This window comes from Arabidopsis thaliana, chromosome 3 (genome assembly GCF_000001735.4).
Source record: "Arabidopsis thaliana chromosome 3, partial sequence".
Taxonomy (NCBI): domain Eukaryota; kingdom Viridiplantae; phylum Streptophyta; class Magnoliopsida; order Brassicales; family Brassicaceae; genus Arabidopsis; species Arabidopsis thaliana.
The window spans coordinates 17197372-17221784 of NC_003074.8; the positions used below are offsets into that span (position 1 = coordinate 17197372).

A 24413-nucleotide genomic window follows, 5' to 3' on the forward strand; every position below is an offset into this window, starting at 1 on the left:
TATAATAAATGATGTTTTTATATAAAAGAGGTAGATTAAATGAGATTTTTATGATTTCTTAATATGTGTGTAAAAATCTTAAATTACAACTAATATGAAACAGAGGAAGTATTCAATTTCGTGTCCTTCTTCAAAACAACAAATTCAAAGACATATATCCATACAAAATTCATCTCTAGTTTGAATCACACAAATTAGAATATTGTGAATTTAATGTGGAAAGACTGTTTTCTAGTTTTCATAAAACACAAAAATTGTTCAAGTTTTAAATTTTGATAATTATGAACTTTAACGGAAGACAAAAATTAATATTCCAAAGAATGTAAACATTTCTATTGGAGTTTTCTTATAATCGAAGTTCTTTTGTAATATATGAAGTTAAGCATCTTCACTCTGTATTCAAGAACTTGACAAGCTCATCCAGTGCGTTGTATGAGGAGCCTCCACTTCTTACCGAGGCATTGAGCTTCTCTTTTAAATCAAGAGCCCTCTCCCTCATGGCTGCACCTTCTTCATCTATGATCAACCTCTTCACAGCTCTCTCTACACCTTCCCTTTCCACTTCACCTTCAAGTTGAATCCCTATTTTCCAAACACTTTCTATATACATCGCATTTAACTTTTGTTCGCCTTGTAAAGGCCTGCAAATCATTGGGACTCCTTCCACAATACTCTCGAGTGTTGAGTTCCATCCACAGTGGCTCCAGAATCCTCCCACTGCAGGATGTCCAAGTACTTCTATCTGCGGTGCCCATTTCGCTATGTATCCTCTTTCTGTTACCATCTTAATGACTTCCTCTGGTAATAACTCTATCCACTCGAAGCCTGCAACAGAGCCAGGTCGGATGACCCATAAGAAAGGTTGGTTGCTATTCAACAATCCCCAGGCCATCTCTAACATCTCCTTGGTCTCCATGTGAGCTTTGGTTCCCAAGCTTATGTATATGACTGACCTTGGTTTCTGCTTGTTCAGCCATTCAATGCAGCTCATGTCCTCTTGCAGTAAACTAGGTCCCGGCGATGAAGCTGTAATGTGAAGAGGGCCTAATGGATACACTGGAATTCCAAGTTCTTGTTGCAGCCATGACAGAGACAAGCTCTCTAGACAGCTCGCCGTGTTGATGATAACAGCGGAAGCTGTTCTTTTGTTAACTACTTCCCTACACATCTCCAAAAGTGGCTCTAATGGTCCAAATCCTGAAGTTGGTAGGTCTTTGTACCTTAAAGGATGCAAACCTTCCAACACCTTATCTTGCTTTTCAGGATCTGCAAAGTAAGAAAACAAAAATTATGTAATGAGTGAACCGACTGCTTTCGAAATGGGTCATTAAGCTATTTTGGGAACCTTTCATGTCGATCAAGAACTTCTCGGCACTGAGTTCACTTAAAACACAGTAGCAAACTTGAATTGTAGCACTGCTAGTGCTGAAGATAACACTAGGAATCTTAAACTCCTTAGCTGCTGCTTCACAGAAGTACATAAGCTTGTCATAGATGATACATGCTATATCATTGCCTTGTTGCATCGATAACTGACTTATACACTCCTTGAAGCTTGCCTCGCTTGTTTTGTTGAGATTCATAAGATACTCAGCTGGTCCTAGTTTCTTAGATTCAGACTGAGGTAAGCTTTCTGGTATGGTGACAAAGTCAAAACCAGGAAAGTGTTGCAATGATGAGCCTATTTGATTGAACTGTCTCTGAGCAACAGTAATTAAGAAGCCCTTTGATTGAAGGGCTTTCCCAAGCTGCATCATTGGGGTTACATGTCCTTGTGCAGCAACCGGAACTAACACAATCCTTCTCTTCTCTACCCTTTTCTCCATTTCTCTCCTCTTTTCTCTTCTCTTGTCTCTGAATCCTATACGTGATCCAAGTAATAACTAAAATCCCACAATCTTCCAAATGAGACCATTTTCTATAGTCAACTGTTCATTTTTCAAAGCAAGAATAATCGCACGCCAATGACTATTCAACATAATCTTCTAAAAGAGATTTTAAATGCCAACAAGTCAACTACTTTAGCTGTTAAGATAAAGGTTGACACATCAATTACGTGGTAATGAAGATAAAGTCACAAGCTACATCAACAACTCTCAAACCATTACGTATTTTCTCTTTGTATGAGAATTAAAGTGAAAGCTTTTTATTTGCATAGCAAAGCATCTACTTTTGTAATTTTTGCAAGAACAAGCTTGATCTATAAAAATCAAAGCTGGTCTATTACTTATGTTTTTATATGTTACATGAAGTTCATTTGATTTATTCTGTCTTTAGCAAAGTTTAGCACCGTGTTTTCACTCAGACTCCACTTCTTACGGAGGCTTTCAATTTCTCTTTGACAAAATTTACCTATCACTCATAAGTCATACCTGCATCTTCATCATCCATGATTATTGGTTAGTATAACATCATTGCTGAACAACTCTAAATAAGTGATCTAAATTATTATTAAAAATCTGTTGACTAAAAAGTATTTTTTTGGTTAAAATCCCATTTATATTTACTGAGAGTATGACATTAATTCCAAGAAAAACTTGTTTTATTTTGTTTTGTCTCATATAGATAGATATAGGAGTTGGTGGTTTTGAGCACCATTGGGTAGGTTTTGTCTTGAGATTTAGATAATAATAACAAAAATGCTAAGAGGTTTTACTTTCTAGTCTCCAAATATAATAAAATTTTCTCAAAAGTGGCTAAATGCATGGTTCTCCAATCTTGGTTTCAATTATTGCATCAAAGGGTTGCTATACCATTTTAAGTATTCTTCATATATCTTTTGAAAGCAATAACTTTCAACGAAGGAAGAAGCTAACATTTTCGAAAGAGTAAACGCATATTTTGGTCAATATAGAATTTTTGTGATGATCTATACATAATTGGGAATGTTAAATACGAATTAGAACAATGACGTTCCTTGAATTTGAAAAGCTTGGATCTTTCCTCTGGTTCCAATAACTTTTTTATTTGCGCATAGAAAATCATCTACTTTGAAAAATATGCATCATTAACTCTTTAAAAAAACCATTTAACAAAAAAATCATTGCATTCTAATTCTTCACTCTGTCTTCAAGTGCTTGACAAGCTCATCTAATGCATTGCATGAGGAGCCTCCACCTCTAATAGAGGCTTTGAGCTTCTCTTTTAAAACAAGGGTTCTCTCCCTCATGCTTGCACCTTCTTTATCCACAATCAACCTCTTCACAGCTCTCTCGACGGCTCCTCTTTCCAGTTCACCTCCTACCTGAATCCCTATTCTCCATACACTCTCTAGATATATTGCATTTAACATCTGCTCGCCTTGATAAGGCCTGCAAATCATTGGAACTCCTTCCACAATGCTCTCGAGTGTTGAGTTCCATCCACAGTGGCTCCAAAAGCCTCCCACTGAGGGATGTCCTAGTACTTCTATTTGTGGTGCCCATTTCACAATGTATCCTTTCTCTAAAACCATCTTACTGACTTCCTCTGGCAATGACTCTATCCCCTCGGAGCCTGAGACAGATCCAGGTCGGATGACCCATAAGAAAGGTTGGTTGCTATTCAACATTCCCCAAGCCATCTCTAACATCTCCTTGGTTTCCATGAGAACCATGCTTCCTAAACTTATGTATATGACAGACCTTGGTTTCTGCTTGTTCAGCCATTCAACGCAGCTCCTATCCTCTTGCAGCACAGTAAATCCTGTCGATGAATCTGTAATGTGAAGAGGGCCTAATGGATACACCGGAATTTGGAGTTCTTGTTGCAGCCTTGTGAGAGACGAGCTCTCTAGACAGGTCACGGTGTTGATGATAACAGCAGAGGCTGTTCTTTTGTTGACTACATCTCTACAGAGCTCCAAAAAAGGTTCTAGTTCTCCAAATGTTGCAGTTGGTAAGTCTTTGTATCTTAATGGATGCATATTTTCCACTACCTTGTTTTGCACGTCATGCTCTGCAAAGTCAAAACAAAATTATGTTGAACATAAGGAGAGTAAGCATAATGGGTAATAAGCTAGTTTTTGTATACCTTCCATGTCGATCAAGTACTTCTTGGCATTAAGTTTGCTTAAAACATTGCAGCAAACTTTATGTGTAGCAGTTTGAGTACTGAAGATGAAATTGGGAAGCTTCAACTCCTCAGCTACGGCTCCACAAAAATACATGAACTCGTCGTAGATGATACATGCAATATCATTGCCTTGTTGTTTCAACAACTGCCTTATACAGTCCTTGAAGCTTGCCTCCATAATTTTGTTGAGCTGTGTTAGAGACCCGACTGGTCCATTTGCCTCGAGTTCAGAATCTGGTATGGTGATAAATTGAAAACCAGGGAACTTCTGCGAAGAGTTTACTCGATTGAATTCTCCCTGAGGAACTATAATTGAGAATCCCTTCAAGATAAGGGCTTGGCCGAGTTGCATCATCGGAGTGAAATGTCCTAGTAATGGAAGTGGAACCAACACTATCCTTCTCTTCTCTACTCTTTTCTCCATTTCTTAACCCCTCTCTCTACTACACTCTCTCCCTATCTCATGTTTTATCTCAATGCATAGCATATCTATATATATATAGGTGAATGTGATCCATATGTAGAATTATTAAAATCCCATTTCGTGTAGATTCGAAGATCTTCCAAAGGATATAATTCTTAAATGCCAACTAGTCACGGCTATGATTAATACGTTGTGTTGCGTGAGAAATCACATGAATATCAGCAGGAAATATGAGGTTGACACATCATTTTCGTGGGAGAGAAGTTTTTAACACATGAATCACCAATAACTCTCAAATCATGGGGTTCTTCTTTTTCATATGCTGTCATTTTAAAGCAATTGGCTTGTTATGGTCAATATGACCTTATAATTCTGTTGAAATTGTATTTAAGTGGTTCAGAAGGTTTCTTAAGAGTTTGTCAAAAATGATTTCAAGAACTGGGAAGCTTGTGTTGTGCCTCTCTACACAAGGAAATCCAAAGATAATAGGGCATGTCAAGAGCTTTGGATCTTTCTTCTGATTCCAATGAAAAAGTCACTGTGTTTCTAACTTTTTCCTCCCATAATAGTATTATGAACGTATTTAATCTTATATAATGAAGTAAAATTTTTTCAAAACGACCTCTCAGACACCGATATTTGCATTCTATTTTTATGACATGTGTTGTCTTTCTCTTTTAAAATTTAGTACAATAATATCTTTTTTTAGAATTGATGACAAAATAATTAAAGGATACTTTACATTTAGGATTTTGTGTAAAAGAACCTTTTATGTAACCTTTTTTTTTGTAAAAAAAATCTATATCTTAAATAAATGCAGATTAATACTAAAATTTTAAAAGTCACTGCAATATAACTTTTTCGTATATCGATGATGTGATAGTCGATAACTCTATTAAAAACATAAAAGTTTTGTGTAAAAGATCTTCATATAATTTTTTTTTTAATAAAATAAACTACCATATTAAATAATAAAAATTATTATATAATGACCGGTTAGGGGTGTCAAAATGGGTCAAAATTCATGGGTCAACTCAACTCAACTCAACCCATGAACCCTTAAATTTTTTTACTCAAATGAGTTGATGGGTCAAATGGGTTGATGAGTCAATTGGTTTGATGAGTAAAATGAGTTGGGTTGTAATGGTTAATGGTTTCAATGGTTTACCCAATTAACCCATCAAATTTTGTAAATTTGAATTAAACCAACTAAAATCTCTAAACCAATGCCAATTTAAGTTTAACAAACACATCTAAACCAATTTAATAAAATTAATATTTTTCCAAAATTCTTAAATATACAAGCGATGCAATTGAGAAAAAATAAACTCGTAATTTTTCCACCAAAAAACATAAACCCGTGATTTTCTCGCCAAAAACGTAAACCCGTGATTTTCTTGCCAAAAACGTAAATCCATAATTTTCCCGCCAAAAACGTAAACCCGTAATTTTCCCGCCAAAAACGTAAACCCGTAATTTTCTCACCAAAAACGTAAACCCGTGATTTTCCCGCCAAAAATGTAACCCCGTGATTTTCCCACCAAAAATGTAACCCCGTGATTTTCCCGCCAAAAACGTAAACCCGTGATTTTCCCGCCAAAAACGTAAACCCGTGATTTTCCCGCCAAAAACGTAAACCCGAGATTTTCCCGCCAAAAACGTAAATCCGTTATTTTTTCGTCCAAAACGTAAACCCATGATTTTTCCGTCAAAAACGTAAACCCATCATTTTCCGGCCGAAAACGTAAAAACCTATAATTTTCCCACCAAAAACGTAAATCCGTGATTTTCGGTACCAAAAACGTAAACCTGTGAAAAGTGGAATCTGTAAATATCTTAAGTTTGATGATAATGAATTAATAATGATAATTATTTATTATTTTTTTATAATAATAATTAATTAAATTATTACTTAAATGGGTTAACCCATTTAACAACTCAACCCATCAAATTAAATGAGTTATGGGTTGACCCAACTTATTTTGTTAAATAAGTTGGGTCAACCCATAACTCATTTAATTTTAAACTCATTTGATTATGAGTTGAGTTGAGTTGGGTTACCCATTTTGACACCCCTATAACCGGTAATTCCGCTAAAAACAAAATTACTAAAATTCCATAATCTTTCAAAGGAGACAATTTTATATAGTCAAGTGTCTACTTTTTAAAGCAACAATAGCCTTACATTGTGTTGTAGAAACACACGCCACTGACTATTCAACATTGTGTTTTATTAAATGCCAGCAAGTCAACTACTTAGCTGTGGAGATAAAGGTTGACACATACTTACATAGCAAATAAATCTTGACACATGGTCACATGCTACATCAATAACTCTCAAACCAAATGTATTTTATGTTTTTTATAAGAATTAACGCATTCCTCATTTTATTTCTTTAACCAATAACTTGTTTTCCACTAACTTCCTCAAGGCAAATGACCTTCCATCGTGTAGGAATTATTATCAAAATAAATCATTCAATTTTGAGAAAGCTGTGTACGGGACATTGACCAACTGATGTAAATATATAACTGTAGCTAATCATTCATTTGTCATAACTGTAGCTAATATAATACATTTATATTACGTGATGCAGAAAATAACATCATTTTTAACAACTGATGTATATTCATATCAATTATAATTAATAATACAAATATTTAGTTTAACTAATGCAAAATATTTATGTCACCAATTTAGAGTCACTTATATAAGTGATGTAAAATTCATTTACATCAATTATAATTGATGTTAATTTTATTTTTCTAATGATGCTAATATTCAATTTAAGCGATGCAAACTACATTTTTTGTCGTCTCATTCTATCTCTCGTGTTCCTCGTGTGACAACAACTCTCTCGTGTTCCTCGTGTGACGCATACTACGACTTTGTCTTAATGCAATAATAACATTTCCACACGCTAACGTGACATATAATAGAAAGAAGAAAATGACATTATATATTCCAATAAAAGCGTGTTCATTCTGTTTGTTTTGTTTTGGCTCACATGAGAGTTGGTCGTTTTAGCCAATTGGTAGGATTTGTTTTGATATTTAGATTTTAAAAAAAACTAAAATGTCAAGAGGCTATACTTGTAGCTAGTCTCCAAATATAATAAGATTTCCTGAAAAGAGGCTAAAACGCATGCATGGTTCTCCAATATTGGTTGGTTGCAATTATTGCATCAAAGGGCCGGATTGGCGGTATACAACAATTTTAAGCATTCTTCATGCATGGTTCTCCAATCTTAGTGTAAACATACTTTTTGACTAGTTTATCAGTTATATAAGAGTTTTGTTTGGTGATAAACAACTAAATGCAGATACGGTTTGTGAAATATGTACCATCTTAGCCCTCCCTTCACAACCTCCATGGGGATGGTCGACAGGGTTCATAACTACTCCTCTTAAGCTGTGTTCGGGCGGGGGGGGGGGAAGTATTAGAGTCCACAAGCCCAAGCCCAATGTGATTTCCATGTAACTAGGGTTTTAGCAAAGTTAGATTCATATATATAGTTATGCAACGAGAACTATGTGAGGAACTTTTGAGAGTTGGAAACAACTCTCCTTCTCTTCTTTATGAAATATCAATCTTAAATCATTTTGCTATTAGTGACAAGCTAAAACTCTTTCCTTTCTTTGTTCAATTGTTGAGACTTCGCTCTGCTGAAATCTATTGTGGGATTTTGTGTTGATTTCGCCGCCTAGAGACTTGATTAAAGGATCTTCTGGAACGAAAGCTATAAACTTGTGAGATGGAGACCCATGAAAATCTGGTGAAAGCTTTCTTCTAGATAGTTTGAGCGGAAGCTATAAGCTAGTAAAACCCAAATGAACCGTTTGGCTCTGATACCATGTAGACATTTTTTAAGAAATGAGAATTGTGCTCATTGAGCTTATTGAAAGAGAAATATAGGATTGAAAATAAGATAGCTCATATGGAGCTTTATTCAAATGTAACGAACAAAGAAAGGAAAGAGCTTTAGCTTGTCACCAATAGCAAAATGATTTAAGATTGATATTTCATAAAGAAGAGAAGGAGAGTTGTTTCCAACTCTCAAAAGTTCCTCACATAGTTCTCATTACGTAACTATATATATGAATCTAACTTGCTAAAACCCTAGTTACATGGAAATCACATTGGGCTTGGGCTTGTTTAGTTGTGGACTCTAATAGGGAGTTCTTGTCTATCGTTGGCCTGAATTACAACTTTATTGTACCGCAATTGGCGCATTGGTCTTCGCAGCCTTAATGCTTTTTGCTGGTTGGAGAGTATATAACTTCGATCATAGGGGTCAATTTCTAAACGGTCTAATATAGTCTTTGAGCCTTATGCTTAGATTAATTTGTTGTACATGTGAAGAAGGAGACCCCTTTTCTTATATCTCTTGTTATAGTTGATGGTTATAACCACATATATAGCCATATAACAAAATGACATCCAATTATATTGTTCCCAAGTCTATGGCCGAATAAACTTTCTTTAAAATCACGCTGTTTTTTTTGTTTTTCTTTTTGTTTTTTAATCACACTGTTTTTGCTAATTAAACAAGTTTATACGTCGAAAAAACACACTCGAAATCAATCTAGAATCATCAACTTCGTTGCTCCACAATTGTTTTCCAGATACCGTAGTACCCTCAAACAAACGCTCGCATTCGATCGGGAATCATTAGCTTTGTAGCTCCATCTTTATTGTCAAGATTTAGCTTCATCAAACATGGCATGGCTTCTTCTTCAATCTCCAACTCATCTAATCTTTTTATGATCACTTTAAGTTTCCTCAGCCGACCAAAACCTTGTGCGTTGATGAACATTTTCGCTCCCGGGTAGACACAAGAATACAAGACTAGATTTTCTAAACGTTGTAGTTTTTGCAGAGTAGGCATTGGGTCTTCTTGGAGATTTGTTACAAGTGTCAGGGACTCAAGACTGGGAAAGATCAAATCCATGTCTCTGGGAAGTCTTCTTACGTCGCAATGCAGTGTTAGCTTGACAAGGAGTTCGAAACGAACTGTTTCTTCGGAAAATAAGCTGAAGGACACTACTTCAATCTTCAAGACACGAAGATTTTTGAGTTTCGATAAGGAAACTAAGTCCAAAGGAACTTTTATTTGGTCGTTCAATATGTGGAACTCGTAGATCTCCAAGTCCCGAAGATTTATGAGTAACTCATGTTTTAGTTTGCTCCAGCTATAGGAGGAGATAGACCTCAAGGTCTGAAGATTCACTGCGTCGCCTATAAGCAATTCTCCGATGAATCTTCCAGTGAGATGCCTTAGTGATGTGAGGTTACTTAGATCAGTCATTCGCTCGAAGGAGTTGCCTGATGCATCTAGTGTCTGTAGAAACCGTAAGTTGGAGATGAAATCTGGTAAGTTGTTCACAACGGTATCGGCGATCCCAAGGTACCTCAAGTGGACTAAACCTCCGATCACATCTGGTAAACTCCAAGGGCTATATCCTTGACAAATAAAATGAAGTCCTCCAAGATTAAGCACTCGAAGTAACTTCAGTTTCAAAGTAATGGTTTCAACATATGTAATGTCGTTCCTCCGTTTACCGAAGAACAAGAAAGATCGCATTTGTGTGTTCACACGTCTGTCGCACAAGTAGTTGTCGTCCATAAGATGGTGAACCACTTCCCTTCTGCTAGTAGTAGAAGAATGCTGCTCGTCGTAAACATTTACAAAGTTGAGCTCTTTGGATTTCTTGATAGTAAATTCTCTTACAAGATCATGGATTCTAAAAGACATCAGTTTCCCTTTCTTTCTTTTCACGACTTCCACTAAGCTTATGTACACCAGATCTTCAATATAATATCTAGCCACATCTTCCATCGTCATCTCTTCATCCTCTTGTATAAACCCTTCTGCTACAAGTAACTGTATCAATTTCTCTACGTCGACCTCATAGTCCTCGGGGAAGACGCTAAGGTAAAGAAAGCAGAGCTTTAACTCATGTCCCATATCCTTGAAGCTTAGGTCAAACAAACTGGAGACATGAATGTTGTCATCCTTTACACGCAAACTGGACCACACATCGTTCCACTCGTTTGGCTTCTTCCTGGACATAAGCCCGGCAAGAACCACTGTAGTACGCGGTAATCCACCACATTTTTGAACCATTTCTTTTCCGATTTTCTGCAGTTCTTGATCGACCTTTAAGATATATCTAAATGCTTTCTTCTCAAACAAGTTCCAGCTTTCTTTAAACGTTAAGAACCTTATGTTATGGGTGTAGACTCTCTTGTCCCTGCCTTCAGCCACGACTCTAATACTTGTAGTGATGATGACTCTACTTCCTTGATAGCTGCAAGGTAACGCTCGCTTCAAGCTCTCCAATGCTTCACTCTCCCATATATCATCTACCACCACAAGATATCTTTTCTCTTGTAGAATATCATGAAGGTAAACTTCTAACTCCTGCTGAGCCATCTTTTCAAGCTCTCCCTCAGATGTTTCTTCCAAAGAGCTTATGATTCTCATAAGTATATCTCTTGTATTACATTCTCCAGAAACATTAGTCCATACTCGATATTCAAAGCTTTCCTTCACATCGCTAGAGTTAAAAAGCTTTCTTGCAAGAGAAGTCTTCCCGAGACCTTCCATGCCGAATATGGAGATCATATATATCTTGTTATCCCCATCATCATCAAGAAGCTTTGTCAAAAGAACCTTAGCATCATCTGTCAAACCAACTACACGCTCTTCCTGATCATCAGATCGAGCACGCCGAACTTCCCTCACCCTTGAAGTACTCGCTACTACTCGATGCTCATTAAAGTTTCCTATCCCATACATCTCAAGTTTGCGAGTAACATCCAAAGTTCTTCTTTTGAGGGTTTTGATATCATCAAGTATGTTGTACGCATCCTTCTTATCGCTTATTATGTTGGTCAATCTCATCAAGCCTAGTCTGTGTAGTCTTTTTTCTAGTTTCAGAAAATAGGTGTCCAAAACATCTTCGACGTCATAAGCAATGTCTAAAACCAGTTTTGTCCACTCTTTTGAGACCTCATCTTCTTTGTCACAAACTTCAACATTTTTGAGATAAACTTGGATGCACGTCAACTCTGTCTTCAGCTCCTCTAGATCGTCTTTGACTCCTATCAACATTGGCGCTTCTTCGATGAGATAGTTGTCGATCTTTCCCACAACAAACTCTGTGATCGCATCTACCATTGCCACAGGATCGAGTTGAAGGATCTAAAAATATGAATAAGATTGAAACTATGTTTTGTTTTTTGTATCAACCTTTCAAATTGCAAAAGCCTTGACACTTGACTTTGTGGATGTATGTCTTTTATATTTGAACAGGTTATATCGTCTCATAATATTCTATAAGCACTATCCCTTGTTGGCAATTTTTAAAAGAGCTCGAAGTAGACGTGATACCAATATAAACTCACAAATGTCAACTACTAGATTTCGACCCGCGGGGCTAATTTTTTAATAAAATTTATATATTGAGTAAAATTCGTATAGTTGAATAATAGATTATGTATTTAGGTTTACGGTTATAATATGTGTTTTCTTAATATGTTAGTTGGTATTACGATTAAAATGTATAGTGTATATAATAAAAGCACGATAAACTGTATTATGTAAAATTCTAAAAAAAAAATCATCTTGGATTTTAGACTAAATAATTTGTGAAAATTACAAGACTTTTGTAATGTGGTAAGAGTAATATATGTATTTAGCCGTTATGTATTTTGGATTCTAGATTTTAACTCACGGTACATATCTTGGACAATTTTTTTTTTAAGTTAGTATATATAAAAGTTTGCAAATTGTATCTATCTATAAAATATTTTTATTTTATAGTTTACAATTGTTATTAAGTAACGTCCTGCTAAACTCGTCCCGTAAAAAATACCCATTTATTTTATTAATGTTGATATTATGATATGTTTATAAATCATTGCCTAAATATTTTAGTCGATGCGGGACGTTGAACCCACACATTTTTCGCCAATTGGTTAATATATGTTCATTTTTAAAATTTTGAATCACAAAATTTGACGGAATTTTTTTTGAGATTTTTTTAAACTCTATAAATTATATTATTATATGATTATGTTAAAAAAGTTATGATATATTAAAAAAATTATAAGTTTAAATATTAATAATGTTTTATAAAGTTTAAATATATGAATAAGAATATTTAAAAAATTCGTATTTTTTTGCCTTTTAGGTAATGACATAATTACTCTAAAAATGTACTTCATTTTTTACTATAGATAATGTTATAAATAAATCTTTAGTTTTATCACTATTAGTGATTGATATACTTGTGTTTTGGATTTTTTCACGTCATTTAATAACCTAAATTTGGGTAGTTTTGTAAACATGATTTAAAATAATAATAGTTTACAAAATCGTTCATGTTTTTTGGTTTGTTACACAATTTTTGTTTTAATCCTTTGCAAATTATTCGTAGAAATTTAATTTAAATAATTCAAACTTTGATTGTTTTAAGATTTCGTGAATCTTATAGGTAAGATAAAAAATCTATGATTTTATTTTGTGTTGCTAGAGTAAAGAAAATGCTATATATTTTGGGTATAATCGGTTTAAGTAATAAGTATTAATCGCAGGATTTTTAATTCAAGTAAATAAATTTAATGGCATGTCAATGTAATTAAGTGCCAAGTAGAGAATTTATTTGATAAAATAACTGCAAAAATGTATATTTAGATTCATACGATTCTTTTGTGAATGTTTCAATCTTTTCATAAACATATATAAAGAGCCAAATACAAGTGGTAACTGGTAGCTCAAACTATAAAGAATACTTGGCAAATATTAATTGGTTTATGAAATCAAGATAGTCGTCTCTACTAGAAAAATAATATAATACAAAATAAGCTAACATACAATTACAAAGCTCAAAATAAGTACTAGAAATATCTCTTGTTGCGACAAATTTGATACATGCCTCATGTTTGTGGTATACAGTAGGAAAGGCTTTTCAGGATTAAACATGCAATGGTCTTTCTTTAAAAAATCAAGCTTGATCTATAAAAATCATGATTTATCCTTTATGTTACATAAATTCTTCAGATTTACTCTGTTTTCAAGTATTTCTATACTCTGCCTCCAAGTAATGGACGAGCTCATCCAATGCATTGTATGAAGAGCCTCCACTTCTTACAGAGGCATTGAGCTTCTCTTTTAAAACAAGGGCTCTCTCCCTCATTCCTACACCTTCATCATCCACAATCAACCTCTTCACAGCTCTCTCTACACATCCTCTCTCCACTTCTCCTTGAAGCAGAACCCCTACTCTCCAAACACTTTCTATATACATCGCGTTTAACTTCTGCTCACCGTTAAACGGTCTGCAAATCATTGGAACTCCTTCCACAATACTCTCGAGTGTTGAGTTCCATCCACAGTGGCTCCAGAAACCTCCCACTGCAGGATGCACAAGTACTTCATTCTGTGGCGCCCATTTCACAATGCATCCTCTTTCCGAGACAATCTTACTGACTTCCACTGGCATTGACTCTGTACCGGGTCGGATTACCCATAGAAAAGGTTGGTTGCTATTATACAATCCCCAAGCCATCTCCAATACTTCCTTGGTTTCCATGTGAGCTATGCTTCCTACGCTTATGTATATAACTGACCTCAGTTTCTGCTTGTTCAGCCATTCAATGCAGCTCCTGTCCTCTTCAAGTAAACTAAAATTTGCTGAAGTTGTAATGTGAAGAGGGCCTAATGGATACACTGGAATACTGAGTTCTTGTTTCAGCCATGACAGAGACGAGCTCTCTAGACAACTTGACGTATTGATTATAACAGCGGAAGCTGTTCTTTTGTTGACAACTTCGGCACAAATCTCCAAAAATCGCTCTAGCGGCCCCATTCCTGAAGTTGGTAAGTCTTTGTATTTTAGTGGATGTAAATTTTCCACCACCATGTTTTGCACTTCAGGATCTGTAAAGTAAAAAAGATCTTTGTATGAGTGAAAGGAAGGGTTGCAGAATCGGTAATAAGCTAGGTTTTGAGTACCTTTCATGTCGATCAAGAACTTCTCGGCGTTGAGTTTGCTTAAAATACAAGAACAAACATGATTTGTAGCACTACCAGTGGTGAATATGACACTAGGAATCCTTAAATCCTTAGCTGTAGCTTCAGAGAAGTACATGAGCTCGTCGTAAATGATACAAGCAATATCATTTCCATGTTGCAGCAACAAATGAGCTATACAGTCCTTGAAACTTGTCTCGCTTGTTTTGTTGAGCGTAACCACAAACTCGACAACTCCGAGTGCCTCGTGTTGAGATAGTGGTATGGTTTCAGGTATTGTGACAAATTGAAAACCAGGGAAGTGTTGCGTAGAACTTACTCGATTGGAATCTCCAAGAGCAACGGTAATCGAGAAGCCTTTCAGGTTAAGTGCTTGACCAAGTTGCATCATTGGAGTGATATGTCCTTGTAATGGAAATGGAACCAACACTATTCTTTTCTTCTCTGCATTTTTCTCCATTCCTTAACCCCTATATATTTCTCTGTCCTCTATCTTTCTATCTCTCTTTGTATCTCCATGAAAAAGATTTCTACATAAAGGTTGACACGTCACTTGTTTGGTAAAGAAGATCTTACCACATGCTACATCATTAATCCTCAAATCACGGTGCAACTAGTGAAATTAATTAATGGAAAAGTTTTAGTCTCAGATCTATTGACCCGGCATGGTTACAGGCTGTGAAGATGATATTAGTATACCATTAAGTATTCTTTTTTCTGGCGTATATGATTGACAATATATACAACTAACGTATTATATTCTTGCATTCTTTAACATATAAGTTAACCTTCCTTTGTGTTGGATAGCCACACGCTAACGAACATTTTACCGAATTATGAAAGTGACATTCCAACAAAAGCTAGGTTTGTTATTATTGTATAGTTAGTATAGCCAGATAAGTTATTGACCTCTAAATGTCCCAAGTTTAATCTGTGAAGGATTCACATTTTTCGTTATGTATCAGCAAAGTTATTGTAATGATAAACATGATTTTTAGTCTTGTGACGACCTAAAATATTTTCCTTTCGTCTCCTGCTAGTGAACTCGTTTCTTCATCATCATTTTTGCTGATAAGAATAATACATATGTATAACCAAGAAGGGAAATATACAAATACCAAATAAACACTTTATAAAAGCATTTTTAGCTTTTTCCTTTCAGCAGTCATCAGCATATATTTTAGTTGCGTCGAACAAACGCTTTCAATCGATCAGGAATCATCAGCTTAGTTAGTTCTAATCGGCCCTTCACAGTCAGCTTTATTAAACTAGGCATGGCCTCTTCTTCAATTCGCAACTCATCTAATCCATGGCCTCTTCTTTCCATGGACATTTCAAGATTCTTCAACCGACCAAAACCTTGTGCACTGATGCTCATGATCTTCACTCCCGAGTAATTACAATCTTTCAAGACCAGATCTTCCAGTCTAGGTAACTTCTGCAAAGCAGGCATTGAGTTTTCCTCAAGAGTTGTTCCGACAAGTGTCAGAGACTCAAGACTGGGAAAGTTCACATCCACTAACCCAATTGTTGTCCTTGATTCCGATGATAACTTGAAGTTTCTCATTTCAAGCTTTAGGACACGGAGATTTTTCGGTTTAGAGAAAGAAACAAAGTTTAAAGGAACTCTTCTCTGGTCTACCCACTTAGAGTGATCGTAGATCTCCAAGTCCTGAAGATTTCTGAGTAACTCATGGTTCAGTTTGCTCCAGCTGTAGGAAGAGATAGACCTCAAGGTCTGAAGGTTTACTCCTTCGCCTATTAGACATTCTCCCACAAATTTTCCGATGACATGCCTTAGTGATGTGAGCTTACTAAGATCGGTTGTGTACTGGAAGGGATCATTGCCTGACGCATCTAGTGTTTGTAGAAACCGTAAATTGGAGATGGAAGCTGGTAAAATGCTAACGTAAGTATCAGCAATCCCTAGATACCTCAAATGGATTAATTCCCCGATCACATCTGGTAAAGTATTGCTGATATTTTTACTAACAAACAAAAGCCCTTCCATATTTAGCACTCGAAGTAGCTTCAGTTTCAAGTTTGTGGTATTGACATAACCAAAACCCCTCCGTTCTCCGATGAATAAGAAGGATCGCATTCGTTTGTTTACACGTCTGTCACACAAGTAATAGTCGTTCATAAGATGGTGAACCACTTCTCTTCTGCAAATATCAGAAGAATGCTGCTTCTCGTTGTAAACATTTACAAAGTTAAGCTCTTTAGCTTTCTTGATAGCCAAGTCTCTCAGTAGATCATGGATTCTACAAGACATCACCTTTCCTCTTTCAATTCTTTCAGCTTTCACTAAACTTCTATCTACCAGCTCGTCAATATAACATCGAGCCACGTCTTCCATCATCATCTCTTCATCTTCTTGTATAAACCCTTCTGCTACAAGTAAGTGTATCAATTTCTCTACCTTGATCTCGTAGTCCTCAGGGAAGACGCTAAAGTAAAGAAAGCAAAGTTTCAACTCATGTCGCATCTCCTTAAAGCTTAGATCAAACACAGTGGAAATGTGAATGGAGTTATCCTTTAGGCGTCGCCATAAACTAGCACACACCTCATGCCACTCGTTTGTCCTTTTCCTAGACAAAAGCCCAGAAAGCACGACTATAGCAAGCGGTAATCCACCGCATTTTTTAACCATTTCTTTTCCAGTTCTCTGCAGATCCTCATCAACCTTTTCAATATTGCTGAATGCTTTCCGTTCAAACAACGTCCAGCTTTCTTCAAACGTCAAGAACCTTAACTTATGAGCGTAGACTGTCCCCTCCACACCTTCAGCTATTGCTCTAATACGCGTTGTGATGATGACTTTACTTCCTCTGTGATCGCATGGTAATGCTCTCTTCAAGCTCTCCCACGCGTCTGGATCCCATACATCGTCTACTACCACCATATAATTTTTTCCCTCTAGAAGACCGTAAAGGTAAACTTCTAACTCCTCATCCTCTTCAAACATTTTGATCTTTTCCATTTCTTCTGCAGAAACTATTCCCAGCGATCTTATAATTCTGATAAGTATATCTCTTGTTTTATACTCTTGAGAAACATAGGTCCACGCACGGCAATCAAATCTTCTCTTCACATCCCCCGAGTTGTAAAGCTTCCTGGCAAGTGCAGTTTTTCCTAGACCTCCCATACCGAATATGGAGATAATATAACTCTTGTCTTTCTCATTATCACTAAGAAGCTTTACCAAAAGAATCTTAACATCATCTTCCAAACCAACCACTAGCTCTTCTTGATCAACAGGTGGAGCACGTCGAAGCTGCCTCACTCTAACATTTGTAATATTCTCTCCTCGAGGCTCATTGAAGCTTCCTATACCAAAAGTCTCCCGCTTGCGAGTTATATCCAAGATTCTTCTCTTCAGGGTTCTAATATCTTCAACTATGTTGTAAGCATCTCTCTTTTTGCCTATTTTGTTGGTCAATCTCAACAAGCCTCGTCTTAGTGATCTTTCTTCAAGTTTCAAGAAATAGGTGTCCAAAACATCCTCGATATCATAGGCGATATCTAAAACCAGTTTTGTCCACTCTTTCGAGACCTCATCTTCTCTTTCTCGAGCTTCAACATCCTTAAGATAACCATGGATGCACGTCAACTCCGTCTTCAGCTCCTCTAGATCATCTTTGACTCCCATCAACGCCAATACTTCATTGATGAGATAGCCGCCGATCTTATTCAAAACGAAACCAGTGACAGCATCTACCATCTCAACAGAATCAAATTGAAAGATTTCAAAATATGGAGAAGATTGAAGATATGCTTTGTTTCCTAATGTCAACAATTTCAAGTTTTCGAAAGCCTCTGACACTTGACTTTGTAGATGTTTGGTGTTGACATTTGATTAAATTCTATTGCACTATCCCTTATTCGTTATTTTTAAAAGAGAACTCAGATGCAGACAGACGTGTTACCAATATAAATTTTCATTTGTCAACTATTCATACGATTTTTTGAAACTTGAAAGTTTCAAAATTTTCCTACAAAAGTCTAGACATATTACGAAGAACAAACTCTTTCCCGATTCTCAGCACAACTCAGCAACGTCATCAAACACTAACATTAAACAATTATTGAAAAAGAAGTAGAAAAAAAAAAAGAAAACACAAAAGAAAAGGAAAAAAGAGAAAAATAGCAGATCCTCAACAGAGAAAATGAAAAGACTAAGGTGGATAACATGAGCCTGCTTCTCACATTACCTTAATACCTCTCTCCAAATCGGAAGAACAGAGCACCGGTTCCATTGTTGTGATCTACAGCATACTCAGCTCGGACCAAACCGAGTTTCACACCTGCACCATAGGATGAACCCTGACCCGTTCTCCTGTACACTGCTGTAGGGTTTCCCTTCACATCCTTTGAGCTTCCTAAATCATTTCCATGCTCAACAAAAGCGTAGACATGTGTGTTCTTCACGGGTATTCTGATCTCAGCACCGACCTGTAATCCATGAAACCAAATTAGACACACATATTTTTCGGGTTTAGGAGAAAAGACTGTTTTTGTTTTGAGTGTTTGCTGTATTACCTCGGCAATGTTTCTAGCAGCACCGAGCTCTCCCATGTTGTAGCCACGGACAGAGTACGGACCACCGAGGACAAAAGCATCGTAGCTTGGAAGGTCGCCAACGCAGCCTCCGTAATGCCCATGGAGGACTAGAACTGGTGGTGGTGACTTACCAGCCCCTTGTTCTACTTCCCGCAACTGAATGAATTTTGTCATGGTTAACTGGTGGCGGTTGAAGAACGGGAATTTGCTCCCAATACCCAATCCCTGATCAACCTGTGATTTGCAAATACATTGTGTAAAGCTTACAATATACAGATGACTCATCCTTATAATCTCATTTGATCATTGGGAAAGCAAACCTGAAAGACAGTCCTCTGTCCAACAACTGCCCCATTAACAAATTTGGTATTGTCACGGGTGATGTTGGCTTGTAGAAAAGCCATTCGATCGACACCGGTACCACTGAGAGTTGTTGGAGGTCCATCAGCACTGATTCCACCGCTAGGTAGTAGTCTCTGACCATTTGCAGCAATGTGACTGCTTTCATCTCGGGTTGTTATCTCCTCCATCACAAGTCCATATGTAAACTTACTCTGACGGGTGAAGTTCTGCATGAAAATATGTTTCAGTTAAGTGTTTGTAGGACAAAATAAGTCGATTATGGCACTGAGGATTGGCAAGCTTACCTCAGTTATATTAGCTTTCACACCAGCTCGGTCAACCCAAATTGGTGGCACTTCCTCAACACCAGGTCCTCCAGTGAATACTGGGCTAAGTTTGCGGCTGTTGAAGCAGCTTGTTTTGAATGTTCGGTTCCGAGGATTGTAAACACCATCCAGATACGGGTGCACATACTCAAGCTTAAACGAAAGATCATCCTGAGGAAAAAATGTAACATAAGGTTTGTGCTTAGCACATAGAAACAGAAATAGATGGATGTTATCAACCGAAAAGTTGAACCAGAGATGTATCAATCATGTAAGCTTATCGAATGTACCTGAGGATTCAAGAAGTTGCTAGTGGTCACTGAACCCATGAGAGACCTATTAAGACCCTGGAGGTTTCGATGCTCGAAAGTAACAGAACCACCTGGCTGGAATGAAGCCTGATGCATATAAACAATAACAATCAAACTCAATGGAACTTCTCAAATTTTACAATCTGTACTTATTTCAGTAAGGAAGGATTCATACCAATGTGGGAGCTCCTCCACGCCCAGGAACAATACTCCATTCTGTACTGACTTCAGCTGACTTCTGTTCTAGCTCCTTAAGCTTGATCTCAACAATAATGCCCCCTTCATTTTTCTCATCTGGGCGTGGATTGACTTCAATGTTAGAGAACAGCCCCAATGAATTGATGTTACTGAGAGCTTTTTTCCCAGCTTCAATGTTGAAAACATAGCCTTGGCGAAGCTGTTCAACGAAACATCGAAACTATCACTAAAACTAACATAACAAATGAGATATATCATTACATGTCTGGAATATAAAACATTTGTACAATGAGTTCATTGAAGCAATTAAACCTCTTACATCCATCAGACTTAAATAGCAAGTTCAAGTTAAAAGTCTGTCAATTTTTTCCTGACATATCAATCTATAACATAACTACACTTTCGTCATCATCCTATACTAAATCATGATCACATCAACAATGACATATCTGACATAGCAGAACTTGAGAAACATACCTGCTTAGGCAATTCCCTGCGCACCACAGGAACTTGAGTATTTCCTTCAACCACATTACCAAGCTTATCTTGAAACTGAATAACTAGCTGAGTTATATCACCTTCCACAACTTCACAAACAACCTCCTTAGTATTCAAATTCCCAAAATTCACAACTTGAGCACAAGCATACCCTTCATCATGATACCATTTCTGAACACGGTCCCTAATCCTCTGCAACAGCCTAGCACTCACTTTCCCTTGATCCCTCAACATCTGCATAACCTCACCATACACAGGTGCAGGCAACAAACAAGGCCGTGCCCTATCAATTCTCCTCTTGTAATCCTTCTCCAAACTCCTGTAATACTCAAGCTTCTCTTTATCAGTCATATCTGAATCCATCTCAATAGGTTTCGACTGTACCATTAACCCAACGTTAATACATCTAAACCTATCAGCAGATTGCCATGTACTCTCAGCAAACGAGATTGTAACACCTAGGGTTCCATCAGGTTTCGTTTTCCCTTCCAAATCAACTTTCTCAAACATTCCACAAGTAGCTAGGGTTTCAAGCTCCTTCTGCAATTGAGCTTTAGTGTAAACTCCACCAGGACGAATCGAGACCATCTCGAAGAAGGAATCTTCAGTACCAATAGTGGTTTGTCTCCGTCGATCAAAGAACATAATATCAGATACCTTATACTTCTTGAAACCACTAAGCTTGTTCAATTGCACAACGATATTCGCCGGTAAACCATGAGAATCCCAATCCGGTGATTGTTCTTCATCAGCAACCGCTGGTGAAGGAGAAAACAATTTCCCCCAAAATCCACCATCATTTCCATCTCCACCACCACCTCCACCACCAAATCCACCGAAATTCCCATCTCCTCCTCCTCCACCACCGGTCAGAACCGACGGAAGATTCGAGATTCGGAACAGAAAGAATGAAGCAGCGGAGGAGACTGAGGCTACGGCTAGAGGTTTAGCTAGGTTTTTAAGGAGAGAATCCTTTGAGGAAGTCTCTGTATCTCGGTTAGGTAAGCTTTTGCTGCATTTTATCGATGGGACACGAGGAGATTGAGTGGAGATGCGAGGGAGACGAGACGAGGAAGGAGAGAGAAATTTCCGACGGGAAGAGAGAGAGGTGGAAGCAGTGGAGCTTGTTGCCGTCGGGATAAGCTGCCCGTTGACGGAGAAGGCGGCCATGGGCGGAGAAGATAAGGTTTCAGAGAGAAGAAGAAGCAAGTGAAGATTTTTGGCTTCGGCGAAAAAATGTACTTTTGGGTTTTAAGCAGGTAGAGAGACTTTCCTTTTAGACTACATTACGTTTTGTTTATTTAACATAGAACTGCGTGACGTTTACTTTAGTTAGAAACAGCACGCAGTTTCAGTGAGACAAATGAGTAAACTTCTGACTAGGTTCTTGAAAAATGTTTAGTCTGTGATAATTCTGTAACTTATGCATTTTATCCAGACAAATGTGTTCTTACATTTTTCTCACATAGTCTTAATATTTTGGTCATTAAAGTTCAGAGACAAGTTTTGCTTAAGTTCTTTAAACAGTGTATTTGTTATTTATGGTTCCAGTTTTTCTCTAGAAAACTCTACAAATGTGAGTCCTATAATTCAGCTTCAAACGTCAATTTCTCAGGCCAAGACTTTGTCTTCCCTTCATGCTTCTCCAATAAGAGACCATGACTATTTTAAGCATTTTTTTTTCTTATGGTTTGTCCAAGAACCTCGGAGAAACAAGACGACATGCACAGTTTTTCTTGTCTTATATCTATCTTATGTTGTTCTCAGAGGATCAGAGTTCCTAAACAGAACATCTACAAGAACTTTGTGTTTCTGAAATGTCGCGTCAACTAGACCCCGTCGCTGAGCTCGAAAGCTTAAAAACACATGTTGATCATTCTGGAAATCCTAGCTTCTCAACACTTAGCCAGCGTCACCAATGTAAGTCTCTCCAAGAAATGATAATATCCATTTTGTTTACTCTCAGTGATTTGATGATTTTGGACGCAAACTCTTGGTTTGAAATCTGTTTGTCATACTTTTTTTCAGCTGGTGAAGCTTCAAAGCGGTCACCTTCTGGTTCACCAAGAAAAGAAAATGATGGAGAACATTCTCACCATAAGAAATCTTTGTTCTCTAAAATGAAGGATAAGGCGAAAAAACTGCAGCACAGTCTCAGCACCAAGAAGAGACATGATGAAGAAGGTGATGCAACCATGTCACCGTTTTGCAGATCCGAAGATCATGAAGTTAGAGAAGTTGGTTATGCGTCATTGTCACCACGTGACAAGTCAAAAGACCGTAAAGTCAGAGAAGAAGGAGGAGAAGAAGAAGAAGAAGATCCTGAATATCTTGGAGCCCCAAGTAAATGAAATTGAACAAAGCTTCATAAGTAACAACCACCCTTTTAGGAATTTGCTTAAAACTGATCGATCTTCTTGTGTTATTTTCAGTGTATGAATCAAAGAAGGCACCTGAAGAGTTAAAGGAGACAGCAAGGCAGCATCCCCGAGAGAATCCTGTGATCACTGAGACAAATGTCTTGTCTGTTCTCCCAGCCAAACAGGACGCTGAACAAGAACAAAAAGATTGTAATGGTTCCAAAACAGAACATCCTGTGATCTCTGAGAAGAATGTTTTATCTGATGTCAAGCAAGAGAAGCCTGCTGATTCTGACACAACAACAATAGTAACAGAATCGTCTGAGAAGACAAGGAAAGAGTGCACGAGCCAGCAGGAACCTATTAGTCCAAGCAAGACAGTAACAGAAACTGTGACAGAGAAGCTAGCACCTGGTTATGCTAAAGTCTCTGACGCAACTCAAGCTATAACTAAGAAGATTCAAGATATGGCTTTTCCAGAACCAACAGAGCGAGAAGAAGAGGTAAATGATGTTGCAGAAATCAACACTGCCGGAACTAACCAGCCCACTGGCTTCAATACCAAGGTACGACAAAGTTCTCTATCTGTTTGTGCATTTAGGTAAATACATCAGTCAATCATCTTGTGTTTGTAACCAGGTATGGGACAAAGGCGTATCAATGAAGGAATACATATCGCAGAAGTTTGAGCCTAGCGAAGACGATAGAGAACTTTCTCGAGTGATATCTAAAGCTATCAGTCCTCGTAAAGGTTCTTCTCAGACTTCTAGTTTTGGTGCAGCCACAAACATGGCACCTGCTTCAAATTCAGCAGACAACAAAGCTCCTCTTGTAGCCAACACAAATGAAAGTGAGTTCCTCTTTTATTCCTCAACTATTAACAATTTGACACACCTGCAATTGTATTCTGATGCATTTGATTCTGCTGCAGTTGTTGAAGCAGAAAATCATGGAAAGATACTTCAACCAAACTAAAGAACAGAGAGTGTTTTTCATTGTTTACAAAGCCTCTATGTAAGAAAGAGGCTTTCTATTTCAATCCTCTTTTTCCCCCTATTAGTTATGTTATCATACCAAAACCAAGATTCATTTTGTCTGAAGTCTGTTGTATACATACATAAGAAATTCTAATACATCTTCTTTTGTTCTTTTACTCATTTTTTGGTTTTTGTTTCCTTCCTTCTTGTAGTTGACTTCTGTAATAAGAAGAAAATATTGCATCTTCATAAAAATTTGAGTATTTAATTCATCCAGGTGATCAAAGAGATGAACCTGTTCAATGTTGCAATATAAATTAC

General features: G+C 37.1%; 8 protein-coding genes across 9 annotated transcripts; 2 read left to right on the top strand and 6 right to left on the bottom strand.

Annotated features, from left to right (window-relative positions):
* Nucleotides 1–71: 71 nt before the first annotated feature.
* Nucleotides 72–1992, bottom strand: AT3G46690 (UDP-Glycosyltransferase superfamily protein). Its single transcript, NM_114536.4, has 2 exons — nucleotides 1346–1992; nucleotides 72–1266 (listed from the first exon to the last, which is right to left on the bottom strand). Exons 1-2 carry the CDS (start codon nucleotides 1824–1826, stop codon nucleotides 389–391), a joined length of 1359 nt encoding a protein of 452 aa, NP_190253.1. The 5' UTR covers nucleotides 1827–1992; the 3' UTR covers nucleotides 72–388.
* Nucleotides 1993–2795: 803 nt separating this feature from the next.
* Nucleotides 2796–4703, bottom strand: AT3G46700 (UDP-Glycosyltransferase superfamily protein). Its single transcript, NM_114537.4, has 2 exons — nucleotides 4012–4703; nucleotides 2796–3936 (listed from the first exon to the last, which is right to left on the bottom strand). Exons 1-2 carry the CDS (start codon nucleotides 4475–4477, stop codon nucleotides 3059–3061), a joined length of 1344 nt encoding a protein of 447 aa, NP_190254.2. The 5' UTR covers nucleotides 4478–4703; the 3' UTR covers nucleotides 2796–3058.
* A 4108-nt stretch (nucleotides 4704–8811) lies between these two features.
* On the bottom strand, nucleotides 8812–11832 carry AT3G46710 (NB-ARC domain-containing disease resistance protein). The gene has a single exon (NM_114538.2). It carries the CDS (start codon nucleotides 11659–11661, stop codon nucleotides 9118–9120), a length of 2544 nt encoding a protein of 847 aa, NP_190255.1. The 5' UTR covers nucleotides 11662–11832; the 3' UTR covers nucleotides 8812–9117.
* A 1415-nt stretch (nucleotides 11833–13247) lies between these two features.
* On the bottom strand, nucleotides 13248–15170 carry AT3G46720 (UDP-Glycosyltransferase superfamily protein). The gene is made up of 2 exons (NM_114539.3): nucleotides 14500–15170; nucleotides 13248–14424 (listed from the first exon to the last, which is right to left on the bottom strand). The coding sequence occupies exons 1-2, from the start codon at nucleotides 14975–14977 to the stop codon at nucleotides 13559–13561; spliced, it is 1344 nt and encodes a 447-aa protein (NP_190256.1). The 5' UTR covers nucleotides 14978–15170; the 3' UTR covers nucleotides 13248–13558.
* Nucleotides 15171–15697: 527 nt separating this feature from the next.
* AT3G46730 (NB-ARC domain-containing disease resistance protein) lies at nucleotides 15698–18384 on the bottom strand (the record flags this gene model as incomplete). The annotated part of the gene is made up of 1 exon (NM_114540.2): nucleotides 15698–18384. Exon 1 carries the CDS (start codon nucleotides 18239–18241, stop codon nucleotides 15698–15700), a length of 2544 nt encoding a protein of 847 aa, NP_190257.1. The 5' UTR covers nucleotides 18242–18384.
* Nucleotides 16908–18444, top strand: AT3G46735 (uncharacterized protein; the record flags this gene model as incomplete). 2 transcript variants are annotated; one of them, NM_001339274.1, is made up of 4 exons in its annotated part: nucleotides 16908–17452; nucleotides 17580–17636; nucleotides 17779–17923; nucleotides 18003–18444. In NM_001339274.1, the coding sequence occupies exons 1-4, from the start codon at nucleotides 17359–17361 to the stop codon at nucleotides 18106–18108; spliced, it is 402 nt and encodes a 133-aa protein (NP_001326773.1). In that variant the 5' UTR covers nucleotides 16908–17358. The 2 variants fall into 2 exon arrangements, with proteins under 2 accessions (NP_001326773.1, NP_001326772.1); NM_001339275.1 differs by having other exon boundaries at nucleotides 17313–17452; nucleotides 17580–17640; nucleotides 17779–17900; nucleotides 18009–18046.
* TOC75-III (translocon at the outer envelope membrane of chloroplasts 75-III) lies at nucleotides 18442–22040 on the bottom strand. Its single transcript, NM_114541.3, has 7 exons — nucleotides 20735–22040; nucleotides 20235–20456; nucleotides 20039–20146; nucleotides 19728–19919; nucleotides 19401–19649; nucleotides 19060–19314; nucleotides 18442–18972 (listed from the first exon to the last, which is right to left on the bottom strand). The coding sequence occupies exons 1-7, from the start codon at nucleotides 21923–21925 to the stop codon at nucleotides 18733–18735; spliced, it is 2457 nt and encodes an 818-aa protein (NP_190258.1). The 5' UTR covers nucleotides 21926–22040; the 3' UTR covers nucleotides 18442–18732.
* A 329-nt stretch (nucleotides 22041–22369) lies between these two features.
* Nucleotides 22370–24401, top strand: AT3G46750 (low-temperature-induced protein). Its single transcript, NM_114542.4, has 5 exons — nucleotides 22370–22675; nucleotides 22784–23098; nucleotides 23188–23681; nucleotides 23755–23965; nucleotides 24047–24401. Exons 1-5 carry the CDS (start codon nucleotides 22573–22575, stop codon nucleotides 24088–24090), a joined length of 1167 nt encoding a protein of 388 aa, NP_190259.2. The 5' UTR covers nucleotides 22370–22572; the 3' UTR covers nucleotides 24091–24401.
* Nucleotides 24402–24413: the final 12 nt, after the last annotated feature.

Coding starts and splice junctions, on each gene's coding strand:
- AT3G46690 (NM_114536.4), bottom strand. CDS start 1,826: ATGGAGAAAAGGGTAGAGAAGAGAAGGATTGTGTTAGTTCCGGTTGCT. Junction 1,267..1,345: donor GTTCTTGATCGACATGAAAG/GTTCCCAAAATA, acceptor CTTACTTTGCAG/ATCCTGAAAAGCAAGATAAG.
- AT3G46700 (NM_114537.4), bottom strand. CDS start 4,477: ATGGAGAAAAGAGTAGAGAAGAGAAGGATAGTGTTGGTTCCACTTCCA. Junction 3,937..4,011: donor GTACTTGATCGACATGGAAG/GTATACAAAAAC, acceptor TTGACTTTGCAG/AGCATGACGTGCAAAACAAG.
- AT3G46710 (NM_114538.2), bottom strand. CDS start 11,661: ATGGTAGATGCGATCACAGAGTTTGTTGTGGGAAAGATCGACAACTAT.
- AT3G46720 (NM_114539.3), bottom strand. CDS start 14,977: ATGGAGAAAAATGCAGAGAAGAAAAGAATAGTGTTGGTTCCATTTCCA. Junction 14,425..14,499: donor GTTCTTGATCGACATGAAAG/GTACTCAAAACC, acceptor TTTACTTTACAG/ATCCTGAAGTGCAAAACATG.
- TOC75-III (NM_114541.3), bottom strand. CDS start 21,925: ATGGCCGCCTTCTCCGTCAACGGGCAGCTTATCCCGACGGCAACAAGC. Junction 20,457..20,734: donor GCAGGGAATTGCCTAAGCAG/GTATGTTTCTCA, acceptor TTCGTTGAACAG/CTTCGCCAAGGCTATGTTTT. Junction 18,973..19,059: donor CTGCTAGAAACATTGCCGAG/GTAATACAGCAA, acceptor CATGGATTACAG/GTCGGTGCTGAGATCAGAAT.
- AT3G46750 (NM_114542.4), top strand. CDS start 22,573: ATGTCGCGTCAACTAGACCCCGTCGCTGAGCTCGAAAGCTTAAAAACA. Junction 22,676..22,783: donor ACTTAGCCAGCGTCACCAAT/GTAAGTCTCTCC, acceptor ACTTTTTTTCAG/CTGGTGAAGCTTCAAAGCGG. Junction 23,682..23,754: donor CCACTGGCTTCAATACCAAG/GTACGACAAAGT, acceptor GTTTGTAACCAG/GTATGGGACAAAGGCGTATC.